This window comes from Onychostruthus taczanowskii, unplaced genomic scaffold (assembly GCF_017590055.1).
Source record: "Onychostruthus taczanowskii isolate IOZ18803 unplaced genomic scaffold, ASM1759005v1 scaffold5, whole genome shotgun sequence".
NCBI lineage: Eukaryota > Metazoa > Chordata > Aves > Passeriformes > Passeridae > Onychostruthus > Onychostruthus taczanowskii.
In genome coordinates, this window is record NW_024502568.1 from 18,737,553 (window position 1) to 18,764,707 (window position 27,155).

The following is a 27,155-nucleotide window of genomic DNA, read 5'->3' on the forward strand; positions in this document are numbered from 1 at the left end:
CACGGCACAGCTCTGAAATACAAACTGCTTTTGGGGAGAGCCCGTGGAAAGGGGAGCTCTGCGCTCAACCCCAGGGACAGCACCTTTGCTCTGAGCAGGGCAGGAACTGGCACCAAGCCAGTAATTCCAGCTCCCAGTTTAGGACTGTATTTAGGGGCTGAAACACCAGTGGCACTTTCTCCTCAGCCTTCTGTGTAGAACTGCTATTCTAATTTACTCCTGCAGCCACAAAACAGAGATGCAGCCCTGCGGGGAGGCATGGTCTGCTCTTGTCCAAGCATAAATGCTCTTTACCAGGTGTAAATCTCAGTTACCTAAAGCACCACAGAATATTTGCACAGTTAATATTCGTAACTTTTAGTTGTTGTGTTCAGTTATGCAGATTAATGGAATTTATTTCACAAATGGCTGAGCCTCGGTGGGATGATGGATCCACTGCTCCTCTCCTGCTGGCTGTCTACACAGACCCCACCAAACCCTGCAAACGAGCAGCCAGCAGAACCCTGCACAGACTGTGCCACAGAGCCATGGAATCACTGAGGCTGACAGCGATTTCTGTTTGAAAAATCAACTCAGTAGGTGGGGAGTGGTTGCTCCCTTCTTGGCAGAGGTCACCAGGCAGCTCCAGAGCAGCCTGGCACAATCTGCTGTAATTACACACGGCCCTTTCTTCCTCTCAGTCATTCAGAGGGTGAGCTGCACTCGGCCATCAAGGCTCTGCTCAAGCAAGGGCTTGCAGCTGAATGGAAGTGAATCTCTGCTTTAGAGAGCAGCTTTGCCTCTCTGGGGGATGCATTAAGGGAAAACCACGGAGAAACAGGCAATACTTAATTATTGATGTGCTTATTTCCTGACCTGGGATCAGCTGAGGGGCCAGGACGAGCGTGGGCAGTGGTCTGGAGGCAGCAGCTGGCCTGGCTACAGCCATGGCTACTTGATTGCTCAGCAGCAGAGGCTTCTCAGCCCCCTGGAACAGCCTGGACTCCTCCGGCTGGATCCAGGCCGAGTCCAGGGCAAAGGCATTGTTCAAGTAGATCTGTCCAACAGAAAGAGACAAAAACGTTACCGTCTGAGATCCCAAACTCAGAAATACAAATGACAACAAAGCATCTCTAACTCGCTGTTTCAACAGGCAGAGCCTCAGCTGGGGACAAACTGCCCAAAGCAGGGTCCCTCAGTGTGAGGCTGAAGTGAAGTGACCACTTAAAAATTAACTGGCTTTGACATGACAGATCAGCTGCTGCAGCCGCACGGGAGGCCGGGAATTCCTGGAGGCAGCGTTGTCCTGACACAGCCACTGCTGGTCCTGACACAGGCACCCCGAGTGACCCCACCAGCACCAGGGACTGCGGCCACCTCCCCAGCCTGGGGGACAGGGGGCGAGGGACGGGGCACAGAGCAAAAAACCAGCCAAGGGACAGGGGCACAGAGCACAAAGCCAGCCGAGGGACAGGGGCACAGAGCGCAAAACCAGCTGAGGGACAGGGGCACAGAGCACAAAACCAACCGAGGGACAGGGGCACAGAGCACAAAACCAACCGAGGGACAGGGGCACAGAGCACAAAACCAACCGAGGGACAGGGGCACAGAGCACAAAACCAACCGAGGGACAGGGGCACAGAGCACAAAACCAACCGAGGGACAGGGGCACAGAGCACAAAACCAACCGAGGGACAGGGGCACAGAGCACAAAACCAACCGAGGGACAGGGGCACAGAGCACAAAACCAACCGAGGGACAGGGGCACAGAGCACAAAACCAACCGAGGGACAGGGGCACAGAGCACAAAACCAACCGAGGGACAGGGGCACAGAGCACAAAACCAACCGAGGGACAGGGGCACAGAGCACAAAACCAACCGAGGGACAGGGGCACAGAGCACAAAACCAACCGAGGGACAGGGGCACAGAGCACAAAACCAACCGAGGGACAGGGGCACAGAGCACAAAACCAACCGAGGGACAGGGGCACAGAGCACAAAACCAACCGAGGGACAGGGGCACAGAGCACAAAACCAACCGAGGGACAGGGGCACAGAGCACAAAACCAACCGAGGGACAGGGGCACAGAGCACAAAACCAACCGAGGGACAGGGGCACAGAGCACAAAACCAACCGAGGGACAGGGGCACAGAGCACAAAACCAACCGAGGGACAGGGGCACAGAGCACAAAACCAACCGAGGGACAGGGGCACAGAGCACAAAACCAACCGAGGGACAGGGGCACAGAGCACAAAACCAACCGAGGGACAGGGGCACAGAGCACAAAACCAACCGAGGGACAGGGGCACAGAGCACAAAACCAACCGAGGGACAGGGGCACAGAGCACAAAACCAACCGAGGGACAGGGGCACAGAGCACAAAACCAACCGAGGGACAGGGGCACAGAGCACAAAACCAACCGAGGGACAGGGGCACAGAGCACAAAACCAACCGAGGGACAGGGGCACAGAGCACAAAACCAACCGAGGGACAGGGGCACAGAGCACAAAACCAACCGAGGGACAGGGGCACAGAGCACAAAACCAACCGAGGGACAGGGGCACAGAGCACAAAACCAACCGAGGGACAGGGGCACAGAGCACAAAACCAACCGAGGGACAGGGGCACAGAGCACAAAACCAACCGAGGGACAGGGGCACAGAGCACAAAACCAACCGAGGGACAGGGGCACAGAGCACAAAACCAGCTGAGGGACAGGGGGGAGAATGGCACAAAACCAGCTGAGGGACAGGGGCACAGAGCACAAAACCAGCTGAGGGACAGGGGCACAGAGCACAAAACCAGCTGAGGGACAGGGGCACAGAGCACAAAACCAGCCGAGGAACAGGGGGACAGAGCACAAAACCAGCTGAGGGACAGCAGCACAAAGCCAGGTGTTCAGCACTCAGTTGGCAGAGGAGCAGATGCGGTGAAGAGAGGTAGGATGGGGACACACGACCCCGAGGGCCACCCTGGCACCAGGGATGTGGCAGTGCCCATGGTGACACTGCTCTGCCAGCACTGGGCTGTGGCACCCCTTTGGGACAACCAGGGAGAAAGGGAAGATGGAAAACCCCCATAATCACATCCGGGATGAAAATGAGGACATTCTACTCAAAGGAATAAATACTAGCCACATTTTAGTCCTATTAAAACCCGGGAACAGTGAAGCTGTAACTGCTGCTCCATCACCTGCCCCTTCCAGCATTCCAGCATTTCCCCTCGCAGGGTCCTCCTGACAAACACCGACCTCTCACACCCTGAGCCCACAAGCACTCTTCAGCTCGTGTACTTGATGTACTCCCCCAAAAAAGCCCTAAAAACGCCTCGGCACGCCAGGCTCGCACTTACTTTGCAGCTGGGCAGCCTTTTATCAACCCAGCCCTTCCCGGCGTGCGGCGGCACCGCGGCGCTGTACACGGGCGGGAGCACCGGCACGAATTCCACGCTGGAGGAAGGGGAGAATCCTACGACCGGGGAGTGAGCTCCAAATATCCACTTCGGAATGGGACAAAAAATAAAAAACCAAACAGACACGAGAGGAGGAGTTAACAAAAGGATTTTACCGTGGGAAACCGATGTTTTCCATGATTTCCAGATGAGCACGGAAGATGCCAGCAATGTCCCTTCAGCCCGACACGGGTTTGCGTTTGGCTGGGCACGGCAGGGTGGGAGCACGGAGGGTTCGGGAAGCGCAGAGCACAGCCAGGAGCAGGGCACGGGGGCAGCGGCTGCAGCGAGGGCTCCTCTGCTCGCACTGAGCCGTGCAGCGCCAGCGAGAGCCTGAACGTGCGTCGGGAGAGCCAAAGGGAACGGCAGAAATGCATTTTTTTTTTTTTCTTTTCTCAACTTAAATTCGCCTGGCAGATGGGTTCCCACAGCAAAACCACCTCTGCAGGTTCGTCGAGCGGTCTCCGGCTGGGGAATAATTGATGTTCCCGTTTCATTAGAGCAGCACCGACTGTTTTCTCCCGAACCACAAGAGACGCTCGAGCTCGAAAAGGCTGGAAATCATCACACGGAATCGAGCGGACGCCACAGCGCTCGCGGCTCGCGTTTATTTTTACTTCTGTCTTCCAAAAAAAAACATAAAGCCGAGGCAAAACTGCGCGCACGGCTCCGATCCCTCCGCTGAGAGGGGCGAACGCCCGGCTGAGGGCTCCGCTATGCGAGCAGCCTCACGGCAGCAATTAATAATTGAAATATTCATCAGGGAAAGCACTGGCGCGACACGCCGGTTCCAGTGACACGGCTCAAAACTTTCGTCTTTATAAATATTCACAGAACGCTCGGCGGCGATGCTGCCCCGGCTGCCGGAGCGCGCCGGGAGCATCGCTCCCGGTCCGGCTGCATCTGCGGAAAGCGCATCCTGCAGCCGCCGGGGAGCCCAGCCCCGCCGGAGGGACCCGCAGCCCCCTGGCAGCCCCTCTCCTCCCGGAGAAATCCCCGCCGCACGTTCCCAGAGCCGCTGGAAGTGCCGCGCTCCGACACACGCGGGGCGCAGAGCGTCGGGAACGGGGTGCAGAGCTGGGGAAGGGGATGTAGAACCCAGGGAAAGGGGAATGCAGAGCTGGGGAAGGGGATGTAGAACCCAGGGAAAGGGGAATGCAGAGCTGGGGAAGGGGATGTAGAACCCAGGGAAAGGGGAACGCAGAGCTGGGGAAGGGGATGTAGAACCCAGGGAAAGGGGAACGCAGAGCTGGGGAAGGGGCGTGCAGAGCTGGAGAAGGGGATGTAGAACCCAGGGAAAGGGGAATGCAGAGCTTGAGAAGGGGGAGATGCAGCGCCCCGAGGGAGGGGGATGAAAAACCCAGGAAGAGGGGATGCAGCGCCCAGGGAAGGGGGAGATGCAGAGCCCAGGGAAGGGAGCTGTAGAACCCGGGGAAAGAGGGATGCAGCGCCCGCGGAAGGAGGGATGCGGAGCTTGGGAAGCGGAGGATGCACAGCTCGGAAAAGGAGGATGCAGAGCCCGGGGAGCCCCCGCCGCCCCGCGGGGTCTGTCCCGCCGCCTCCCCCCACCTCGCGGGCGGGGGTCTCGGGGGTGCCGGCGCCGGCGCCGGGCAGCGGCTCCGGGAAAGTTGTGTCCTCCTGCACGGCGGCTCCGCCCTTACCTGGCCGTGCAGGAGCGGCTCGGCGGCCGCGGGCAGCAGCGGCAGCAGCGGGGGCTCGGCGGGGCCGCGCCAGCCCCGCGGGAGGGACGGACGGACGGACAGACAGAGGGAAGGAAGGAAGGAGGGGGCGCCGGCCGCCGTGCAGCTCCCGCTGGGAGCGCCGCTCGGTCAGGAGCAAGTGGGGTTTTGGGGTCATCCCCGGCGGCCGCAGGTGCGGGGACAGCCCCTGCCCGCGGGGGATGGCAGGGGAGGCTGCGCTGCGCCGGCACCTCCGACACCCCCAAGTTCCCGGAGCCCCCCTCAGCATTAAAATCTCCCAGACCCCCCAACACCCCTGAGCCCCGGAGGTCCTCAAGCTCCTGGCCATCCCCAGAAGCCTCAGCCCCCAAATCTTCCCGGGACCCCGATCTCCCCCTTCCCCAGGCCGTGCGAGTGCCACGGCATCAGCGAGTTCAGGTATCCCAGATATCCCACGGCTGCCCCTCAGCCGAGACCCTTCCGTGGGCAGGGAAAATAGCATGGCATGGATCGAAACTGCCAGAGGACAGGGTTAGGTGGGATATTGGGAGGAAATTCTTCCCTGGGAGCTGGGGGACGGGTGCCCAGAGCAGCTGAGACTGCCCCTGGATCCCTGGCAGTGCCCAAGGCCAGTGGAGCAGCCTGGGACAGTGGAAGGTGTCCCTGCCATGGCAGGGGTGAGAATGGGTGCGCTTTGGGGGTCCCTTCCAACCCACACCAGTCTGGGATCCTATGAATTTCCTGGCAGACAAGTGGAGAGGAGCCTGCTGCCCGAGAGCAACTCCCTGTCCAGCCCAGCCCAGGTGATTCCAGGCTGAGCTCCCCGGAGCCATCAGTGTTCCCTTACAGCCTGTGGGTTTGTCCCTTATAAACCTGTGGGTTTGTCCCTCACAACCTGTGGGTTTGCCCCTCACAGCCCCTGGGTTTGTCCCTCACAGCCCCTGGGTTTGTCCCTCACAGCCCCTGGGTTTATTTCTCCTGCCTGTCTCCTCCCTGCTGTGAAATGAAGGAGCTGAGCAAGCCTCTGCTGATGGCATCACAGCTTCCAGCAGCTCCAGCAAAAAATTAAAGGAATGAATAACGGCAAAATGGGCCAAGCCTGAATTCACACAACACACAAATGGTTCAGCTTCACGGTTTGAAATCGTTGCAGAGGAGTTTGATTCCCATGGCAGCACATAACCTTAATAAAGGTAATACCCTAGAAGTTTTGGAATCAAATGCTGATGATCTGTGGCTAAACACGAGATCAGGGAAATACATTGCTTCTAAATACCCTGAGAGACACTGGGAGGTGGAGATTGGAATAATGCACAAAATGACAGAAATCAGATGAACGCAGGATCACTGCTAAATGTTTTAGTGTGTGGCTGTTTGTAAAACTCAAAACCACATCCTGGTAATTGGGGCTGAGCAGAGGAATGGAAGCACAATGACAAAATCAACAGCAAAAAAAAAACAACAAACAGAAAAAGGGGTGCTTCCTATGAAATGCAGTGCTCGAGGAGCTGGGTTTGGATGCAGTGGGGGGAAGGAAAGATCAATGTCACTCACCTCTGGTGCACACCTTGGCCCTTGGATACTGCAAAGAGCACTTTAGGCAGCCAAAAAGCCAATTTAGCACTGAAATAAAAGGTTTAGACCCATCACCTTCATTTTTAAGTCTGAAAAATGAGTCTGGGCACTCCAAAGAGACATGCCTTTTGTTAATATCTACATTATGGATTTCTCTCCCTGAGGACATTCTTCACCACTTTTCCTCATGCCGGGGCTGTCTGCTGAGACAATATCGGGTAATGACCAGACTCTCTGGTGTTGCTGCACGAACGACTCAGGGAAGGGGCGCTGTGGATCAGCAGCATCCCCGGGGATCCCTTTAGTTTGGAAAGCTGCCGCAGACAGCCCGGGGCCCGCAGCGCTCCCTGAGGCTCCCGGGAGCGCCCTGAGCGCGGCTGCGCCCCCGGCACCTGGCTGAGCCCCCGGGGGTGCCAGCGCCGCCAGAACCCCGGCACAGCCCCGCGCTCAGCCGCTTCCCGTGCACAAAAACCTGCCGATTCCGGTGGATAAACCCCTGCAGGTTCCAGTGGATAAACCCCTGCAGGTTCCAGTGGATAAACCCCTGCAGGTTCCAGTGGATAAACCCCTGCTGATTGCAGTGAACAAATCCCTGCTGATTCCAGTAAATAAATCCCTGCCGATTGCAGTGAACAAACCCCTGCCGATTGCAGGGAACAAATCCCTGCTGCTTCCAGTAAATAAATCCCTGCCGATTGCAGGGAACAAATCCCTGCTGCTTCCAGTAAATAAATCCCTGCCGATTGCAGGGAACAAATCCCTGCTGCTTCCAGTAAATAAATCCCTGCCGATTGCAGGGAACAAATCCCTGCTGCTTCCAGTAAATAAATCCCTGCCGATTGCAGGGAACAAATCCCTGCTGCTTCCAGTAAATAAATCCCTGCCGATTGCAGGGAACAAATCCCTGCTGCTTCCAGTAAATAAATCCCTGCCGATTGCAGGGAACAAATCCCTGCTGCTTCCAGTAAATAAATCCCTGCCGATTGCAGGGAACAAATCCCTGCTGCTTCCAGTAAATAAATCCCTGCCGATTGCAGGGAACAAATCCCTGCTGCTTCCAGTAAATAAATCCCTGCCGATTGCAGGGAACAAATCCCTGCTGCTTCCAGTAAATAAATCCCTGCCGATTGCAGGGAACAAATCCCTGCTGATTCCGGTGGATAAACCCCTGCAGGTTCCAGTGAATAAACCCCTGCTGATTCCCAGTGAATAAACCCCTGCAGATTCCCAGTGAATAAATCCCTGCTGATTCCAGTGCACAAATCCCTGCTGAATCCAGTGAATAAACCCCTGCAGATTCCAGTGAATGAATCCCTGCCGATTCCAGTGAACAAATCCCTGCTGCTTCCAGTAAATAAATCCCTGGCGATTGCAGTGAACAAACCCCTGCCGATTCCAGTGAACAAATCCCTGCTGAATCCAGTGGATAAACCCCTGCTGATTCCAGTGAACAAACCCCTGCCGATTCCAGTGGATAAACCCCTGCAGGTTCCAGTGAACAAATCCCTGCCGATTCCAGTGAACAGATTCCAGTGAATAAATCCCTACAGATTCCAGTGAACAAATCCCTGCTGATTCCAGTGGACACATCCCTGCTGATTCCAGTGAACAAATCCCTGCTGAATCCAGTGAACGAATCCCTGCAGATTCCAGTGGACAAATCCCTGCCGATTCCAGTGGACAAATCCCTGCCTGTTTGCGTGCTCCCTGGGCAGCAGCAGGGGCCGGGCTCCCCTTCCCCGATGCTGCGGGACAGGGGAAGGCTGAGCACACCCAGCTGCCCCCGGAGCAGCCCCGGTCCCATCCCAGCCGTGCCAGGAGCTCTGTTCCTGCGGGCACCGGGGGCATCCCTGCGGGCAGCTCCCAGCCCGGCCCGGCCCGGGTTAATCCCGATCCCTGGCTCCCAGCAGCTGAGGAGGGGGATCCCAGGAGCACACGCAGCCACGCTGCCCCGGCTGTGCGTGGCATCCCGGGGAAGGAGCCCGGCGCCGGGAATTCCCCGTGCCCACGGCTTCCACCCGGCACGGCCCCCGCTTCTGCTCTCCTGTGCGGCTGGTCCTTGGAGCCTTGGATCAATTCCCTCTTGTGGGTTGGGGATTAACCCCCGAATCCCAAACCACAGCAGTTTCCCATGGGATTTCGGGACTCCCGTGGCATTTCGGTGCTCACAGGAGATTTCGGAGCTCCAGTGGGATTTTGGGGGTTCCCATGGGATTTCGGGACTCCCGTTGCATTTCAGGGTTCCCATGGCATTTCGGTGCTCACAGGAGATTTCGGAGCTCCAGTGGGATTTTGGGGCTCCAGCGGGATTTCGGGGACCCCAAGGAATTTCAGGCTTCCCATAGCATTTCGGGGCTCCCAGGGGATTTCGGGTTGCAGTGAGGCTCCGTGGCTGCTGAGGGTGCTGCAGCAGCTCCCACCGCTCCTCCGAGCACAGCTCCAGCCTGCACTGAGCAGAGCCCCAGGCAAACACGTCAGATCAAAGACTGACAGAAAATGACCCCTTGTTTCGGCTCCTGGCATGTGAAATACCCGGTCTTTGATGTGATTTTTGCTGAATTCCATTGATTTCCATGAGCCTTGTTACAGCCCCATTAAGAGATATCAGAAAAAGAGGAGGTAAATGAAGCGTAGCTCCAGTGCAATAAAGATCACGGCGGGAATACCGGTGTGGTGCAGGACCTCAGCCTCCCAGGAGCCTTTCTCACTCTCTGGGATGGTGGGAATTGCCTTGGGCTCCTCGGGAGGCTCTCCCAGCTCTTGGGCAGGAGGTCACGTCTGCAGACTGGGTGAAAAAGGATGCAGCAGCATTCCTCCTGGAAAATTCCCTCTGTAGAATATCAGTTTCCTTTCTACTGGACTCAGTCAATTTGTTTTCTGGTATTTATACAATATTCACAAGCTGGTTTTATCCATAAGTCGGAGTTATTGATACCAAAACTTCAAATTCTGGTAATTCAGGAAGGAAAAAGAAACGAGGGCTCACTGCCCTTCAGTTCCTGGTCAGGTGAAAGCAGGGCAAGAGGGCACAGGCAAATTCAGAATCCCAGATTGGTTTGGGGTGGAGGGACCCCAAATCCCACCAGGGACACCTTCCCCTGTCCCAGGTGCTCCCAGCCCCAGTGTCCAGCCTGGCCTTGGGCACTCCAGGGGCAGCCACAGCCTCTTTGGGTGACATCTGAATCCATCCACTCACATCCTCAGTTTCTTCTAATCCCGTTGGATGCAGAAGCTGAAGGCACTTTTCTCCTTTAGCAGCTGCCCAGGTGCAGGGTAAGGCTCGGCAGGGTTTGCACACATAAGGATCACTGTGGGCAGCTGTGAGAAGAAACAGAAAACATTCAAACCAAGATAAATACCAAAAAAAAAAAAAAAGGCATCTTTTGTGTGTGCATGAGAGGAAAGGCTGGAAACATTCTCTTTGTGAATTGGAGAATAAAGAGCAGTCAGTGTGGGAGGGTTTGCTTTGTACCAGCTCCTTGGAATACACCTCCAGTGCGGGGATTTAACCCTTCTGGGGAGCCAGCCCCACTGCCACTCCACAGCAGCAGAAAGATGAAAGAAAAGGAGGATAAAGATATCTGCCTCTGCCCCCCTTTGTGCCAGAGCCCTCCTGAGAGCACACACAGCTCTCTTGGATCCAGGCATCCATTTAAAATCCTCCAAAAAAAGTTTCCATGCTCGACTGGGGGCTGAGCAATCAGCAGCAACTCAGCTGCCCTCTACGTGCAGGAAAAGGGGGAGGATGGCTCAACCCAGCCTCCATGGAACTCCAACATCACAAAATGCACCTGGTGATGCCCCGGGGGGGGTGCCAGGGAGGTGGGGGCCGCCCTCAAGCACTGGCATTGCTGATGCCAGCAACCCTGGCACAGGGTGGGCAGAGCAGCTGGGGCTGCCCCTGGATCCCTGGCAGTGCCCAAGGCCAGGCTGGACACTGGGGCTGGGAGCACCTGGGACAGGGGAAGGTGTCCCTGCCATGGCAGGGAGGGGATTTGGGGTCCTTTCCCACCCAAACCAGGCTGGGGGTCCCTCATTCCGTGGATCTTCTGCTCCCACTTCCCAGGGCCAACACTTCTCCTGTCCCTGGGAGACTCTCCTGGCAGGCACTGCTGACCACAGCAGAAAGAGACAGATTTGCTGCTTCCCTCCCACTTGCCAGAGGCAGCAGGCTGTCTGTCCCGGCAGGCACTGCTGACCACAGCAGAGACAGATTTGCTGCTTCCCTCCCACTTGCCAGAGGCAGCAGGCTGTCTGGAGGGCTCTGTGGGTCTCCAAGGAGACTCTGCAGACACACAGCGCTCTCACACTTGCACTTCTGGCCCTCCAAGGCACAGGAGTGGCACCAAGGCTTTGAGGAGCTGCTCTGCAGCTGCCTCGGCCCCGGCTGTTTCCAGGGGTGCTCCTCTCATTTACATTCCTCAGCCGTCCCTGCAAGCCTGGAGAGCTGGTCCTCTGCACCACCACTCATCTCATAAGCATTCCAGGAACCTCAGGGAGCTAAGGAAGAAACTCTGAGCGTTGCAGCTTCTCAGTGGAGCCAGATCAATGAGTTCACTCCAAAGAACTCGTCTGGAAATTAACTCTTTGATGAATTTCAGCGGAACGTTTGTGCGAGAAGCTCCAGACCTCCTGCTGCTCCTGCATGGACAGGGACTGCAGGTCCTTGAGGGATGGTCATGTTATCACAATTCTGGAATCGCTGAGGCTGGAAAAGCCCTCCAGGATCGCCAAGTCACCAATTCCCACCTTGTCCCCAGCCCAGAGCTCTGAGTGCCACCTCCAGGTGCCACCTGCAGGGATGGGCACTCCAACCCTGCCTGGGCAGTGCCAGTTCCTGATCCCCCTTTCCATGGGGGGATCCTTCCCAGCTCTGTTCCCTGCCCTGACCCCACTCCAGCCCCTCCAGGGCTCTCCATTCCCTTCCCAGGATCCAGCCCCAGGAGTTCCATCCACGGGTGCAGGGGGAGGATTCTGGGCACTGGTGTCTCACAGGGGGAAATCGTCCCCACCCCTGCATTTCATTCATTATCCCAAGGTAAAACACATGGCTTTGGCTCCTTAATTAGGTGGTTTTACCTCCCCATATTAACGCAATTTTGTCAAAGCTGATTGCAAGTTTTAAACTTCACTTTATCAGCCGAGCAATTACAGTTTTATGGGCTTTATCCTCCTTGCAGTAACTTTAATACACTTTTGTTTCCTAATTATTTCCCTTCCCAGATTATTGCTCTTAAGTAACATCACCATTACTGCGGGTTCAGGGCTGGAGACAGGGCCCCAAATCACCAGCACACTTCCTCCAGAGGCACTGCAGGAGCCGAGCCTGGCAATGGCAGCGTCAGGATGCAAAACGAGCCACCAAGAGGCAATTATTGCAGCTGGAGCCCTTCCCGTCCCATCTCCCTGGCACTGACGGCCTGGAGTGGCTGCACAGCCCCTCAGCTGAGACAGGCTCTGCTCTGACCCCAGGGGAGACCCCCAGGATGGAGCTGCCTGACCCTCTGCAGGAGGATTCCTGTCCTGTCCCCATCCTGTCCCCTCTGCAGGAGGATTTCCCCTCCTGTCCCCAGCCTGTCCCCCTGCCTGACCCCTCTGCAGGAGGATTCCTGTCCTGTCCCCCTGCCTGACCCCTCTGCAGGAGGATTCCTGTCCTGTCCCCCTGCCTGACCCCTCTGCAGGAGGATTCCTGTCCTGTCCCCCTGCCTGACCCCTCTGCAGGAGGATTCCTGTCCTGTCTCCCTGCCTGACCCCTCTGCAAGAAGATTCCTGTCCTGTCCCCAGCCTGTCCCCCTCCTCCTGCAGCCCAGGCTGGGAGCTGCCTTTGGACTGCCGTGATCCAGAGCTTTCCTGGGGCTGGGGAGATGCAGGGGGAGCTGCAGGACAGGGACACCACAGGGACACAACAGGGAAACAAGAGGGACACAGGGACAGCACAGGGACAGCACAGGGACACCACATGGATGACACAGGGACGGCACAGGGACACGGGCACTCCCCTGGCTCAGCCCAGGCTGCACACCTGGCAGCCATGCCCTGGGCAATGGGGAAGGACACGAAGCTCCCCTGCAGACAAACACATCCCTGTCCCTGCTCCAGAGGCGTGGAGCTGGGCTGAGCTGGGGCAGGAGGGCACAGCACAGAAAATGTCCACAGGGGCTGAGCTCAGGCAGCAGGAGAAGGGACTTGGAGCATGGAGAGCAGCTCCAGGGAGAGCTCAGAGCCCTGCCAGGGCCTGGAGGGGCTCCAGGAGAGCTGGAGAGGGGCTGGGGACAAGGCATGGAGGGACAGGACACAGGGAATGGCTCCCAGTGCCAGAGGGCAGGGCTGGATGGGAGATTGGGAATTGGGAATTGTTCCCTGGCAGGGTGGGCAGCCCTGGCACAGGGTGCCCAGAGCAGCTGGGGCTGCCCCTGGATCCCTGGCAATGCCCAAGGCCAGGCTGGACACTGGGGCTGGAGCACCTGGGACAGGGGAAGGTGTCCCTGCCATGGCAGGGGTGGCACTGGGGGGGATTTGAGGGGCTGGAATGTGATGATGTTTAAGGCCCATTCCAACCCAAACCATTCTCTGATTCTGTGATTTTTTTTAAAAAAAATACTGCTTTTTTTTGTTTGTTTGTTTTGGGTTTTTTTGGTTTTTTTTTTTTTGTGTTTTTTTTTTCTTTTTTTTTTCAGGAAATACCCTTAAAGCCACTGAAAGAGCCACAATTACTGCTCATCAGGGACTCGTGATTGACCTCAAACACTGGATTCCCTAGACCTGAGCGCTGCAAATTGAAGACAGAAGCTTTACAACAAAAAAACCAAAGCCCAAACCATCCCCGTGCCTGGTGTGCCAGCCTGGTTCCTTCCCTCTGCAAAGGGAACAGCTGGGCACGGGGATCTGCCTGCTCTGGGCTCGGGCTCTGAGGAGCACTAATTGTGACTGAAATCCTCCCTTCTGTCAGAAAATTCCTCTTGTTCCATTTAAAAATACCCTGAGCGACTGCTGGTAGTGCTGTTCTAGTGGAGAGGAAATAAACCAGCTCTGTTTCTTTTTAGGATATTTTTGAGCAGATGAAAATTGAAAGGAAAAAGAAGTGTTTCAATGCAGGCAAAGCTCAATCGACAAGGGAAAAGGGAATCAATTGCAGAGGGCCCTGCTGGCAGGTGACAATTCCATCTGCCACGGGAATTCTTCTGGGTCTGGGTCTCTTGTTGTGACCCTCGAGAACGTGGGGGAAGGTCCCTGGGGTCCCTCAGCCTTTCGTGGGCTCTTCTGGGCTTTGGCTTGGGCTTTTTCTTGCTTTCCTTAAGGTTTTTCATGGGTTTTTTTTAGAGAAAACTCAATGTAAAAAATACCCCAACAGTTAACCACAGAGGGGTTTGGTTCCCCAAATCCCTGAGGTGCCACCCTGAGGAGCAGCTCCTGTCACTGAGGTGCCACCCTGAGGGGCAGTTCTGTCACTGAGGTCTGTCAGGTGCCACGCTGAGGGGCAGTTCTGTCACTCAGGTCTCTCAGGTGCCACCCTGAGGGGCAGTTCTGTACCTGCCCAGGCTGTGGGTGAGGCTCAGCCTGCCCCAGGCAGGACCTGGAGGAGCTGCTGCTCTGCTGGGGACGTGCAGGGCTTTGTGCCAGGGCTGGCAATGCTGGGCAGACACGGCAGAGAAAATCCCAGCACATCAAAAGGACAGGAGAACACCCCGGTGCTCCTGTGACAGGGAAATGGGGCATTTCAGGCAGTTCCTCTTAAAACCAGTGCCATTAATGCATTCCCAAGCTCTCCAGTTTGCTCAGGTTCTGTAGCACAGACTGCCAGGAGCACAGAACATTTCATGCTTTCGTCTCCCAGAAATAATTTGACAGCACTTGAGGATTTGATCGCTCTGATTACATTATTATTGTTTGTTGAATACCAGTAAAAGCTTTAAAAAACAACTTCCCACTGCCGGCTGCAGCAGCAGATGTGCCGTGCTGGGCCAGCACGGGGGACGTGGGGATTTTTCCTTTCCATGGAATGGGGATTTCCCAGCAGTTCCTTGAGCCCCCAGGGCGGCACTGCTGCTCCTGGTGGGGGCTGTGTGTCCCTGGAGCAGCCGATCCTGGTGGGTCTGAGATGGAGCATCCCAGAGCAGCCCTTGGCTTCCCGCAGCCCACTCTGATCCTCCGGACTTACAGAACCATGGGATGGGTTGGGAGGGGTCCCAAATCCCACCCATTCCCCCCCTGCCATGGCAGGGACACCTTCCCCTGTCCCAGCTGCTCCAGCCCCAGTGTCCAGCCTGGCCTTGGGCACTGCCAGGGATCCAGGGGCAGCCACAGCTGCTCTGGGCACCCTGTGCCAGGCCTGCCCACCCTGCTAGGGAACAATTCCTGCCCAAAATCCCATCTAAATCTACCCACTTTCAGTTTAAAGCCATTCCCTGTGTCCTGTCCCTCCATCCCTTGTCCCCAGCCCCTCTCCAGCTCTCCTGGAGCCCCTTCAGCCCTGGCAGGGCTCTGAGCTCTCCCTGGAGCTGCTCCTCTGCAGCTGGACTCCACTCCCGACAGCACCCAGAGCTGGGATCTGCTGGGAAGGTGTGGAAGATGTGTCCCGGGTGTCCCACTGCCCCAGGTGCCCCAGGCACTGCTGTCCCAGACACTGAGCCACCCTGGGGGGGGCCCAGCTGCCCCTGCCCTGCCCTGCCCCAAAGACAAGCGCTACACTCTGCAGGATTCAGAGATCCCCCCCAAACTCCCAGACTCATTTCCCTGCTGGTCTGTGACCCCTGGGGGAGCCTGCCCAGCCTGCCCAGGACCCAGGGGCTGTTCAGCTCAGAGCAGCCCCCACGATCCCCCCAGCCCAGCCCATGTCTCTGGGAGGGGGCTGCAGGCAGAGGCACCAGCCGTGGGATCAGCCTCGTTATTTCCTTCCTCGTAGCCTTAATTTCTCCCCTAATCCAAACAGGGCTCTGCGCAGTTATTAAAGCAGTTTTAATCCAATCAAACACAAACAGCACGGATCAAAGGAGGCCCCAGAGGCTCGGGTAAAGTTCAGCACAGCAAATGCCAGGGCTGCTCCTGCTCACAGCCAGCCCAGGTGGGCTCTGCAGCCCCCTGCCCCACGCTGCCCGTGCCACGGGAGCACCTGCTAATCGCAGGGAGCCCACCCCAATTAATTCATTAGCAGGCAACAACGTGACATCAGCTGGGAGAGCGCTGCAACCTGCTTTCAGATGAAATCCTGCATGACTGCAGAGCACAGCCAGTCCTGGGTGGAATCAAAGGGAGGGCTGCTCTCCCCCTTGCCTTCCGAGCAGGCACAGCCTGGAATCGGAATTCATCGGCTGCAGCCATGGATTTTGTGAAATCCAGAGGTGTTGATTAATCCAAGACTGTGGGCTTCTTGAATCATTGATTGCTGGTGCCAGTGCTTGGAATTGGCCATGAGAGCCCTCCCCAGGCCTGGCTCCAGGCTGGGCCCCCCTGCTCCATCCACCCCACAGGGATGGTCTCACCTGAGCCAAGTCCTAAGGGTGACCCAATCCCCAGCTCTGCCACCATCCTTGCCAGCACTGCCACCATCCCTGCCACCATCCCTGCCAGCACTGCCACCATCCCTGCCAGCTCTGCCACCATCCCTGCCACCATCCCTGCCAGCTCTGCCACCATCCCTGCCAGCACTGCAGCCCTTCAGCTCCTGTCCCAGCCAGGGCGTTCATCTGGAGCCCCTCTCCAGCCCCAGCCCCCAGTTCCCAGAGCAAACTGGGCCCAGTTTCCCTCCAGCTGTCGGTGAGGGGCCCGCAGCCAAGGCAGCCCTTCCCAAATTACACTGCTCCCTTTAAATTCCTGCTCTGCTCTGAAGGAAGAGCCCAAAGCTCATCCTCGCTGTCCAGGCAGAGCCTTGCTAGCCCCAGGGCACTGGGAACAGCCCCAGGACACTGGGAACAGCCCCAGGAGCACTGGGAACAGCCCCACAGACCCTGAGAACAGCCCTAAGCACACCGGGAACAGCCTCAGGGGCACTGGGAGCAGTCCCAAGCCACTGGGAACCTCCCTAAGGACACTGGGAACCTCCCTAAGGGCACTGGGAGCAGCCCCAGGACACTGGGAACAGCCCCAGGAGCACTGGGAACAGCCCCACAGACACTGAGAACAGCCCTAAGCACACCGGGAACAGCCTCAGGGGCACTGGGAACAGTCCCAAGGCACTGGGAACCTCCCTAAGGGCACTGGGAACCTCCCTAAGGGCACTGGGAACAGTCCCATGGGCACTGGGAACCTCCCTAAGGGCACTGGGAACAGCCCCAGGACACTGGGAATATCCCCATGGGCACTGGGAACCTCCCTAAGGGCACTGGGAACAGCCCCAAAGGCACTGGGAACCTCCCTAAGGGCACTGGGAACAGTCCCATGGGCACTGGGAACCTCCCTAAGGGCACTGGGAACAGCCCCAAAGCCACTGGGAACCTCCCCACAGGCACTGGATGATCTCTAATGTCCCACCCCACCCAAAGCAGTCCATAACTCCAAACCCCCAGCTCTGGTGGGGCAGCAGAGCAGAAAAGCATTCATTCCTCACCCTGAATCATCCCCTTTCCTCGTTTTAAAAAGTTGAGTTTAAAGAGAAATTCAACCTTCTTCTCTTTGAATTTTCCTTCTGATCTCTGTGTAGGAATATTTCAGGGGTTGCACTGAACCAACTGGAAAGTAATCACATAAAGCTCCTGTCAGAATTTCTTAGTGCTCCAGCTAATGAAAGGACAAATAAAATACCAGCATTATTTCCAACCTTTGAAAGTTGCCTTTCTGAGGAGTCCTTTTTAAGTGCTAATTAATCAAATCAGTGATATTTTTCCAGGGTCAGTGACTCATTACTGCTGCACTTGCTGGAAGTGGAGAAGGCTGAAATATTAAACGAAATAGATCATAATTCTTCCATAGATGGTCAAGCTGTGTTTGAGGCAGGAGCAGCATTCTCTTGAGTCAAACCCGTTCTGAATCACTTTCTCTTCCCTCTCTCCTTCCTTTTGATGGCACTACAGAAGCAGGAGATGGCATTAGGGGAAATTATTCCATCAGCATCTGGTCAGCACTTGACCAGTGCAGAGGGGCAGCAGCAGGGCCACCCTTCCCTGACCTGGAGGAATGTCACCACAGTGCCACCACGGTGCCACCACGGTGCCACCACGGCCCAGCTCTGAGCTCACACCTCGTGGCACGGGGCTGAGGAAGGCACAGCAGGAACGAGGCTGCAGCAGAAATTGGCTTTGTGCTGGTTGAGAACAGGGAGTGGGTGAAACCTCACTGCAAGGGCTTCCCTCCGCCCTGCCCAAACTGTGTGTGCAGAAAGGAGAAAAGGGTGCCAGAAGGAGATGCAAAGAGAGCAATGATAGGAAAAGGCAGAGAGAGGGACTGATGGAAGATCCCAGCCTGGTTTGGGTTGGGAAGGGACCCCAAATCCCCCCCAGTGCCACCCCTGCCATGGCAGGGACACCTTCCCCTGTCCCAGCTGCTCCAGCCCCAGTGTCCAGCCTGGCCTTGGGCACTGCCAGGGATCCAGGGCTGCTCTGGACACCCTCACAGGGAAAGATTTCCTCCTAAAATCCAATCCTGTCCCACCCTCTTTCATTAAAACAATTCCCCTGTCCCCTGTCCTGTCAGCAAGAGAGGTAAGAAACAAAGAAGGGTAAATAAAAGAGGGCAGAGACAGACTGATGGATAAAACATTTGAGAAGAGGCGATGGAGAGAAAATAATGAAACGAAGAGAATGAGGAAACTCAGTTTAAGGCGTTTGAAACCATCTCACAGATCATGAGGAAAGCCAGGCTGGGCAGGAGCAGGAAGCTCCAGAGGAATTTCCCATGTCAGCTGAAGCCATGGCCAGGAGAGGGAAGCCTCAGAGTCCCCGAGGAGCTGAGTTTGAAGGGACCCAGAGGGGCAGGGCTGGAGCAGCCCCAGGGCAGCTGAAGTGGCAGGGGAGCAGCAGCAGCAAACCTCTGACAGAGTGCATTCCCAGCTGGGTGGGCTCTGCGTGAGCCCAGAACCTGGCCCTGAGCACTGGCACACCTCTGCCCAGCACCAGCCCTTTTAATTTATCATCATATTCCAGAGGAAACACGCTCAGACATCAACGCAGGGAGCACGGGGAGGATTTGTCTTCATCGACACAATGGAATGTTCAAGGTCTCCCAGAGCCTCTGGTGGAGGAAAACCTTTGTGTAATCTCAATGCCAATCTCAATGCCACAAAAACATAATTTAGGGCTTGACATTATGAGTTATTACAGGCTATTAGATGGGTTTTTTTCATTTCTTTTGTTAACTAATGCCTGTCCTCAGAATGAAAATTATATGCAGCAATAGCTCTCCACAATTGCACGGGGATGATCAAGAGATTGCCATGAAACAAAAGGACTCGGTGGGGTTTTCAGGGCAGCAAGTGCTGCTCAACCAGCTCCACCAGCCTTTGTGGCATTCCGGATTTGCCAGAGGCTCCACAGGGAGCACCACAGGGGACAGCCACGGAGCCCCAGCCTGGGCTGGAGGGGCCCCAAATCCCCCCCAGTGCCACTCCTGCCATGGCAGGGACACCTTGCCTGTCCCAGCTGCTCCAGCCCCAGTGTCCAGCCTGGCCTTGGGCACCCCCAGGGAGCCCACAATCCCCCCAAAATGTGGTTGTTGTTCAAAGCTACAGCCCAAACGCTCAATGCTTCGGTGTTTCTCCACCTCAGGGCAGAATTATGTGCTGGGATTTCCTCCCGAGAAGGAAAGGTCCAAAATCCTGAATCCACGTGGTTTTGTGCTCTGGGGTTCCCGTTATCCCCCTTTTCACCCCCTGGGAAGGGGCTGAGCCCCTCGGGCTGGCAGTGCCCACCTCCCCTGCCCTGTGCTGGCACAATCAGCCTTTGGGCAGCGTGGGGCTGGGGCAGCAGAAACATCTCCCTGGGCAGACTTGTGGGCTGTCAGAGAAAGAGCAGCCCCAAGCCTTTACAGGCAGGATTTTTAAAGGAAATTTGGTGCCCCAAGGTCCAGGAGATGCTGTGTTTGCCCATCCAATGGATCTGTGCCCCGGGAAGCCACCCATGAAGTCTGCTTGGGTTTGGGGGGGAGCTTATTTTATATAGAAATATATAAAGATAATGAAATATATAAATATATAAATGTATGTATTAAATGGTATTAAAGTCATATATTGTATATAAATAGATATAATACATATAAATATATATGAATAAATACAATAAATAAATATATAAATATATAAATATATATACATATATTTATATATATTTCTATATAGAAATATATTTCTATATAGAAATATATAGAAATATATATAACTAACTAAATATATATATAAATAAATAATTATATATATGTATATATATATATATATATATATAAAAAATAAAATATATAAATATATGGAGCAGACCCTTCATCTCTCCCTGTCCCAGACCTCAGCAGCACCTCACTCCCAGCTGCTGAGGAGTCTGCCAGTCTGCCCTGGGTGATGGGTGCAGCACCCTCCCATCTCCCATGGAAACAGGAATTAAAGGGGTTTTCCTTTGCCAGGGACAGTTGAGGAATGACACCCAGCTTGTGTGTGGCTGAGGGCTGTCTGTTTTTAAGCCATAAACTTTTAAAATCTCTAGAAGAAATCAAATGAGCCAAGTGAAAACAGGAAGGGTTTGGGTTTTTTTTTTTTTTTTTTTTCCAGGAGGGAACACATAAAAGTTTGCTTTTAGTGGAGAAGAAATATTGGCAATGCTGAAGGCCCCGTGAACCCCCTGTGTGGAAGGCAGATTTGCTAGGATTGTTAAAATTAAAAGCAGAATGTACACATCCCCAGTGCTTGTGCCACGATGATTCAAAGCCCTGGAATTGTTCTTTCTGGGTTTATTTCTCCCCGAGCCCGTCTGGAGCAGGTTTGGCTGCGGGCACCGAGACATTCCCCCATGCAGGCAGTGTTAATGTTCCCCTCCCCGGGCACAAAGCTCCTCCAGGCTCTGCTACACTCATGGCTGGTAATTAAAAGATTCAGCAAACCTCCAGGACTACACCCACACACCCGAGAGCCACATGGCAACCTGCTGCTGCTGAGCCCTGATAATGGCCTAATTAATTTTCTGCAGAAGAACAAAGTTGAAAAATCACCTCCACGAACCAGCTCCATCCTTGCTGCTCCCCCACATTCCCTGGCTGCTGCAGGGAGGACGGACAGACAGCCCAGGCCAGGGCAGACAGCCAGGGCTGGGCTCCAGGCGTGGGTTTGGGCAGAGTTTGTGCAGTTGTGACCTGTTCTTCCTGATGCCAGCACCATCCAAGCTCAGTCCTGGAATGGTTTGGGAGGGAAGGGACCCCAAATGCCATCAGTGCCACCCCTGCCATGGCAGGGACACCTTCCCCTGTCCCAGCTGCTCCAGCCCCAGTGTCCAGCCTGGCCTTGGGCACTGCCAGGGATCCAGGGGCAGCCACAGCTGCTCTGGGCACCCTGTGCCAGGGCTGCCCACCCTGCCAGGGAGGAATAATGGGGATGAAGTTCTAATCCTCTGGGAAGAGGGACTGGCCCTGAACCTGCTGCTCATGCCCAAATTCCCCAGGAGTCACTCCCAAAAGCCCACTGGACAGGTGGCACCCCGGGGTGTGGCACCTCCTGGGAGGTGGCACCAAGAGCTGGGCACCTCACCAAGAGTGATGGGAAGAGGCCAGGTCCAAAGTCACACGAGGTGGAGAAAGAAAAGCCGAGCTGGGATGTGGGGGTAACTTACAGCAGCCCTTTCCCTGGGCTTACAAATGGCCATTATCTCCTCCCCAATCTGCAGAGCAGTGGCAGCGAGGGGATGAGAGCTCAGCTGAGCACTTTAGGGTAATGTTATTCATAAGCAAGGCTTATCTCCCTCGGTACAGCTTGCATATTTTTATAAATAACTGAATTCCTTAAGCGCTCCGCTTTGGGAGCCCAGAGCTTCGTGTCTCACCTCGTTTCCCAGAGGAAATGGATTTCTGGGCTCCGTGCAGTGCCTCTGTCAGGGCGAGGTTTGCAGCCTGCTCCGAGGAGCCCTGGGCAGTGTCACTGCAGGTGACAGGCTCTGAGCCCGCTGCAGCCCCAGGCAGTGTGCTGGCACAGCACCTTCCTGCTCCTGCTCCCTGAAGGAAAGCCTCTCTCCAGCCAGGACCAGACCCTGCAAACAAAACCTGGAGCCTTTCCTTCCCCACGCCATGGAGAGGAGAATCCCAGCAGTCCTGGAGGCATTCCTGCCATCAGGCACGCCAACAGCTTCCAAACCTACACCCACAAAGAGGGGAGCTTTTAATTAGCTCTAAATGGCAGATTAAAGTTGGCCGCTGTCACTGTGACTTTGTCTACTTCCAAATTTTTCATGGCTTGAAGTAGCAATTTATTGTTTTGTACTGAGAGATTCAGAAAAGTCAAGCTGAGAGTGGTTCCCAGGGAATAAATCATCTCACTGCGATAAACATTTCCCTTAAAATTGCTTTTTCCACAGTTTATTAGACCTTTTATTTTGGAGGAGGCAGTTCCACAAATTTTTCTCTGCAGTTTTGGTGATTGATAATTAAGCTCATGTGGTTTGACTATTTCCGTGATTTCAAAGGCAAATCTTCCTCTCGCCCACCCGACGCTCACCTACAACAATGTGTTCTATTTCAAAATAAGAGAACAATGGAAACATGGTGAGAATAGGAAAAGATTCCTCATGGACAGGCCTGGCACAGCTGCCCAGGGCAGGGCTGGATCCCTGGCAGTGCCCAGGGCAGGCTGGACATTGGGGTTTGGAGCAGCCTGGGACACTGGGAGGAGTCCTTGCCACGACAGGGGTGGGATGAGATGGTCCTGAAGGTCCCTTCTAACACAAACCATTCTGGCTTTTACTTCATTTTTTACTTATCTAAGCTGAATTTGATTAAACTTGGCCAATTTTTTGGCATTAACAGAATCACGCCAACAGAGCTTCCTCCCCTGCGTGAGCTCTCCCACACTCGTGCAGAAAGGGCAGGCATGCCCAAGAATTCCCATCAAAAAAGGATTTCTCAAACAAAATAGGGAATGGCATCCTTGGTTTATCATGTGGGGAGCTGAGGATGGCTGCAAGTTTGTCCTGGCTAAGGCAGGGAATTTCAGATTCACAACTCTCAACTCTGCCGTCCTTAGCCCCCATTTTTTGGAGCTGCTTTGCCATCCCCTGCTTTGTGCTCCTCACTGCCTGGCAGCATTGCAGCCTTTCCATTCTTAGAAATGGGCCAATCCCAATAAATCCACCTCACCTCTCAATAGAAACAATAAAAAGATAGATGAGGAACAAAAGCTAAGGGCTCTTTGTTGCAGGTTCACAAATGAATAAAAGTACATGATGGAAAACTCTGAAACAACATCCAGTCACTGGTGGAACTTATAAGAGACACATCATTAATGGTTCATTTAACTTTGCAGCATCTTAAACTCCCCCGTTTTGTGAAGCTGGCATTATTTATGAGGCAGTTTCTGATGAGCAGATTAATATTCATGGGACAGCTGGCAGAGATGTGTGCTCCCACCCGGGCTGTTGTGCAGGAGCACAGAGCCCTCGCCTCGGGAGCTGTGGCCAGGGCTGATTGCAATCAGCAGCAGAGTTCATCAGGGCAAAGGAATCTCACCTTTCCTTCCTTTAAGCTTAAACACCCCAGTTGAGAGAGGGCCCTCCTCACTGCACCCCCTCTCCCAAAACCAGAGGGGTTTGGAGAGTCAGGAGAAGGCACAGAGCTACAGAAAACAAAACTAAAAACCCATTGCATGCTCAAATTACCCTCTAATTTCTTACCATATTAACAACATAGAAAAAATTGGGCTTTTTCCACCACCACCACCATCACTTGTGACCCCAGTCTAAGCCCAGCCATAACATTATTCCCTGGGGAGCCTGGAAACCAGACAAGTTAATATATGTTAATACAGGAAAAATCAGCTCACCTTTGAATCTCCTAATGAGCCCAGAGCTTTTGTAATAAGCCTATTTTTGGTGTGGGTATTTATAACTATCCCACCTGAAACAGAAAACAAGGAGCAGTTCATAAACTGATCCAGCATTTGCATAAAATAAGTGGCTGGAGCTGATGCTAATGAGCTCACGAGAGCATTGTGCCCAAAAGGAAAAGCAAGCAGCACGCAGTGAGTGGCCAAGACCCCAGAGGAGAGGTTTCCTTCATCCCAGCAGGGATGGGGACACGCCAGGGCCCTCCCAGAGCACAGGGACACTTCTCAGCCAGGACTGGGCCCAGGGCAGCTCCACAGGGTGCCAGGGACAGCAGAGCACGGCCAGCTCTGGGGGCAGAGGGTCCTTCAGCAGTGCCAGGAGGGGCTGGCACGGCCCTGGCACCTCAGACAGGTGGCACTGAGCCACCCCCAGCCCAGCCAGGGCAGCTCCGAGCAGGGAGGGGCAGCAGGAGGCTGTGGGATGGGGCAGGATGGATGGGATGGGACGGGATGGATGGGATGGATGGGCAGGATGGGATGGGATGGGGCAGGATGGATGGGATGGGACAGGATGGATGGGATGGGGCAGGACGGATGGGATGGGATGGGATGGGATGGGATGGGATGGGATGGGATGGGGCAGGATGGACAGGATGGGATGGGATGGGGTAGGATGGGGCAGAATGAGGTAGGATGGATGGGATGGACGGGTAGGGATGGATGGGGCAGGATGGACAGGATGGGATGGGATGGGGTAGGATGGGGCAGAATGAGGTAGGATGGATGGGATGGACGGGTAGGGATGGATGGGGCAGGATGGACAGGCTGGTGCAGGCTGGGGCAAGATGGACAGGCTGGACAGGATGGGATGGATGGATGGGATGGACAGGATGGGATGGGTGGACAGGATAGGATGGATGGGGCAGGATGGATAGGAAGGGGCAGGATGGGACAGGCTGGGGCAAGATGGACAGGATGGACAGGATGGGGCAGGATGGGACAGGATGGGATGGATGGGGCAGGATGGATGGGATGGGATGGATGGGGCAGGATGGATGGGATGGACAGGATGGGGCAGGATGGGACAGGATGGGATGGATGGGGCAGGATGGACAGGATGGACAGGCTGGGGCAGGATGCACCGACCCCCACAGGGCAGGGAAATGGGAACCAGAGCCACCCAGGACAAGCAGCCCCTGGAGGCACCGTGGAGCCCCCTCAGAGCCACTCACCAGCACAGCACCGAGGATGCTCCCCCTGAAAACAGCCCTTCCCACCCCTGTCATCCCCTCTGGCTGTGCCTGCTCCCTCCCGGGGCTGGGATTGCCCCCAGGTGTGGGCAGGGAGGCCAGTGCCCACCTGGGCCTCACCCTCTGCTGCCCAGCAGTCCCAGCCTGGGGTGGATGGGAAGGGAGCTCAGAGCCCCCCCAGTGCCACCCCTGCATGGCAGGGACACCTTCCCCTGTCCCAGGGGCTCCAGGGGACCCTGGCAGGGACCCGGGGGCAGCCCCAGCCTGGGGCAGCCCATGGCTGCAGGGCTGGCCCCTGCAGGAGCAGCAGGGCTGGCACCGAGCTCTTTGCTCTGTCAAAGTTCAGTCTCTGGAACTCAATAATCTGAGTTCAGTAATTTAATGAATTTACCTGGTTCTGTACCCCACCTGCCATAATCCTGTGGTGGTGGGGGAAGGGGGAAAATGAAGTGGAAGGAGCAGAAGAGCTGTGAGAGCAGCTCGGGGGGCTTCAGAGGAACCCCTCAGGATAAGCCTGTCCCCATTTCTGTGTGCAGGAGCTCACCCACATTTCTGTGTGCTCACCCCCATTTCTGTGTGCTCACCCACATTTCTCTGTGCTCACCCACGCTGGTGCTCAGCTCTGCAGCACAGCTGGCACTGTGCTCTCTCCCGTTCCACAGCCTCCTTTGCCATTCCATTTCTTTCCCTCTGAACTCTTTGGTTCAAAGCCACAGTGAGAGTTGCATTTCTCTCCCCTCAGCCCCAACCAGCTGCGAGTCCTTTGTTTCCCCCTTTCCCATTTTCCTCTTTTCCCACCTTACAAACTCACCCAGCTCGTGGAGCAGGGCCTGGCTGAGGGGAGGAGAGGCTGCCCACAGCCCGTGCCTGGCACAGCGGGTCTGCAGTGACAGCAGAATTTGTCACTGCTTCTCCCTACACGCTGTGACAGCTGTCAGCATGCAGCAGGGTGAGGGACAGGGCAAGGCAGGGGGACACGGTGACACTGGTGACACAGGTGACACTGGTCACCGTGGTGGCTCCAGGGCGCAGTGTGACACCAGGCTGTGGCTCTGTGTGCTGCATTTGGTCCCTTTACAGCTGTAATTTAAAGGTTTCTCAGCTGTTTGCTGCTTCTTGTGATCCCAGCAGCCCACACATCTCTGTGAGCCCGAATTCAGGGCAGCTCGGAGGGTCCCAGGAGTGGGGAGTGCTCTCAGGGGGGCCTGAGCTGGCCAGAATCCTTCAGCAGGGCTGAGACATTTAAACCTTTAGCTGGTGAGACATTTAAACCTTTAGAATGAACCCTGGAGCCCCCCAGCCTGTGCAGCCCCCCAGGCTCCTGACCCAGGCTCCATCTCCATCCCACCCCCCTGCACACCCATTTTCTCCTTCACCCTGGGCTGCTGCTCTCATTTCCTGCCCTCCCTTCATTCAGCAGCACCATCACTGTTAATCTCTGCAAAATATTTGCAATTTGAATTAAAACTGGAATTTGGATAGCAGTTGTAATTTGTATAGACATCGTAATTTGTATAAAAACACATTTCCTCCAGCAAATGCTTTGCTTGGCTTTTATGTTTGCTGGGTTTGGAATACAATGAACACCCTCACTGCAGATCTGCTGTTTCCTTCTGAATTCTTAAAAGGCAGGAAAGTGGTTAAGGATTTGTAAACTCTTCTATATTTTCAGAAGTGGAAAACAAATGAAGTGAGTTTCATTTCAGGAGGGTTTGGGTGTTTTGTTTGGTTTTTTTTTTTCCAAATATTCTCCAGGGCAAAATTTTAATGCAGCAGCAGCAGCAGAGTCAGGTTGTCTGATGCACGAATAGCATCATATATATAAATATACATTAAAAAAATGTATAAAAATCTCTATCTCAGAGGTTCCAGTGTTTGAAACCACGCCAGCAGTGGCCCGTGTTTTCTGTGCTGCATTAATTCCCAGCTGCACGGGGGTCAGAGCAGGGGGAGGACGTTTCCCTGCCTTTGCCCTCGCTGCCCAGCCCTGCCTGACGCCCCCAGTGCCAGCAGCCCCGGCCCCCACGGCGGGCTCGTTATCCCTGCCCTTAATTGGGAGCGAGCTGCTCGCTGCTAATGAGCCAAAGCTCAGAGACTTCGCCGGGTGGCTGCAGCTCCCGGCTTGGCAGCCTGCCTGGAACTCCTGGAATCACAGGGAGGAGCCCGTGGGATCGCAGGGAATCCATGGAATCTCAGGAACTCCTGGAATCACAGGGAGGAGCCCGTGGGATCGCAGGGAACCCGTGGAATCACAGGGAGGAACTCCTGGAATCACAGGGAAC

At 55.2% G+C, this 27,155-nt stretch overlaps 1 protein-coding gene across 1 annotated transcript in view; it reads right to left on the minus strand.

Moving 5' to 3' along the window:
• The window catches only part of TCERG1L (transcription elongation regulator 1 like), a 156,217-nt gene that overhangs the window by 41,148 nt on the left and 87,914 nt on the right, over positions 1-27,155 (minus strand). Inside the window, exons 2-4 of the mRNA XM_041415572.1 lie at positions 5,095-5,245; positions 3,335-3,481; positions 856-1,036 (exon numbers count right to left, since the gene is read on the minus strand). Coding sequence (XP_041271506.1) covers positions 856-1,036; positions 3,335-3,481; positions 5,095-5,245 — 479 coding nt within the window. The remainder of the gene's footprint in view (positions 1-855; positions 1,037-3,334; positions 3,482-5,094; positions 5,246-27,155) is intronic.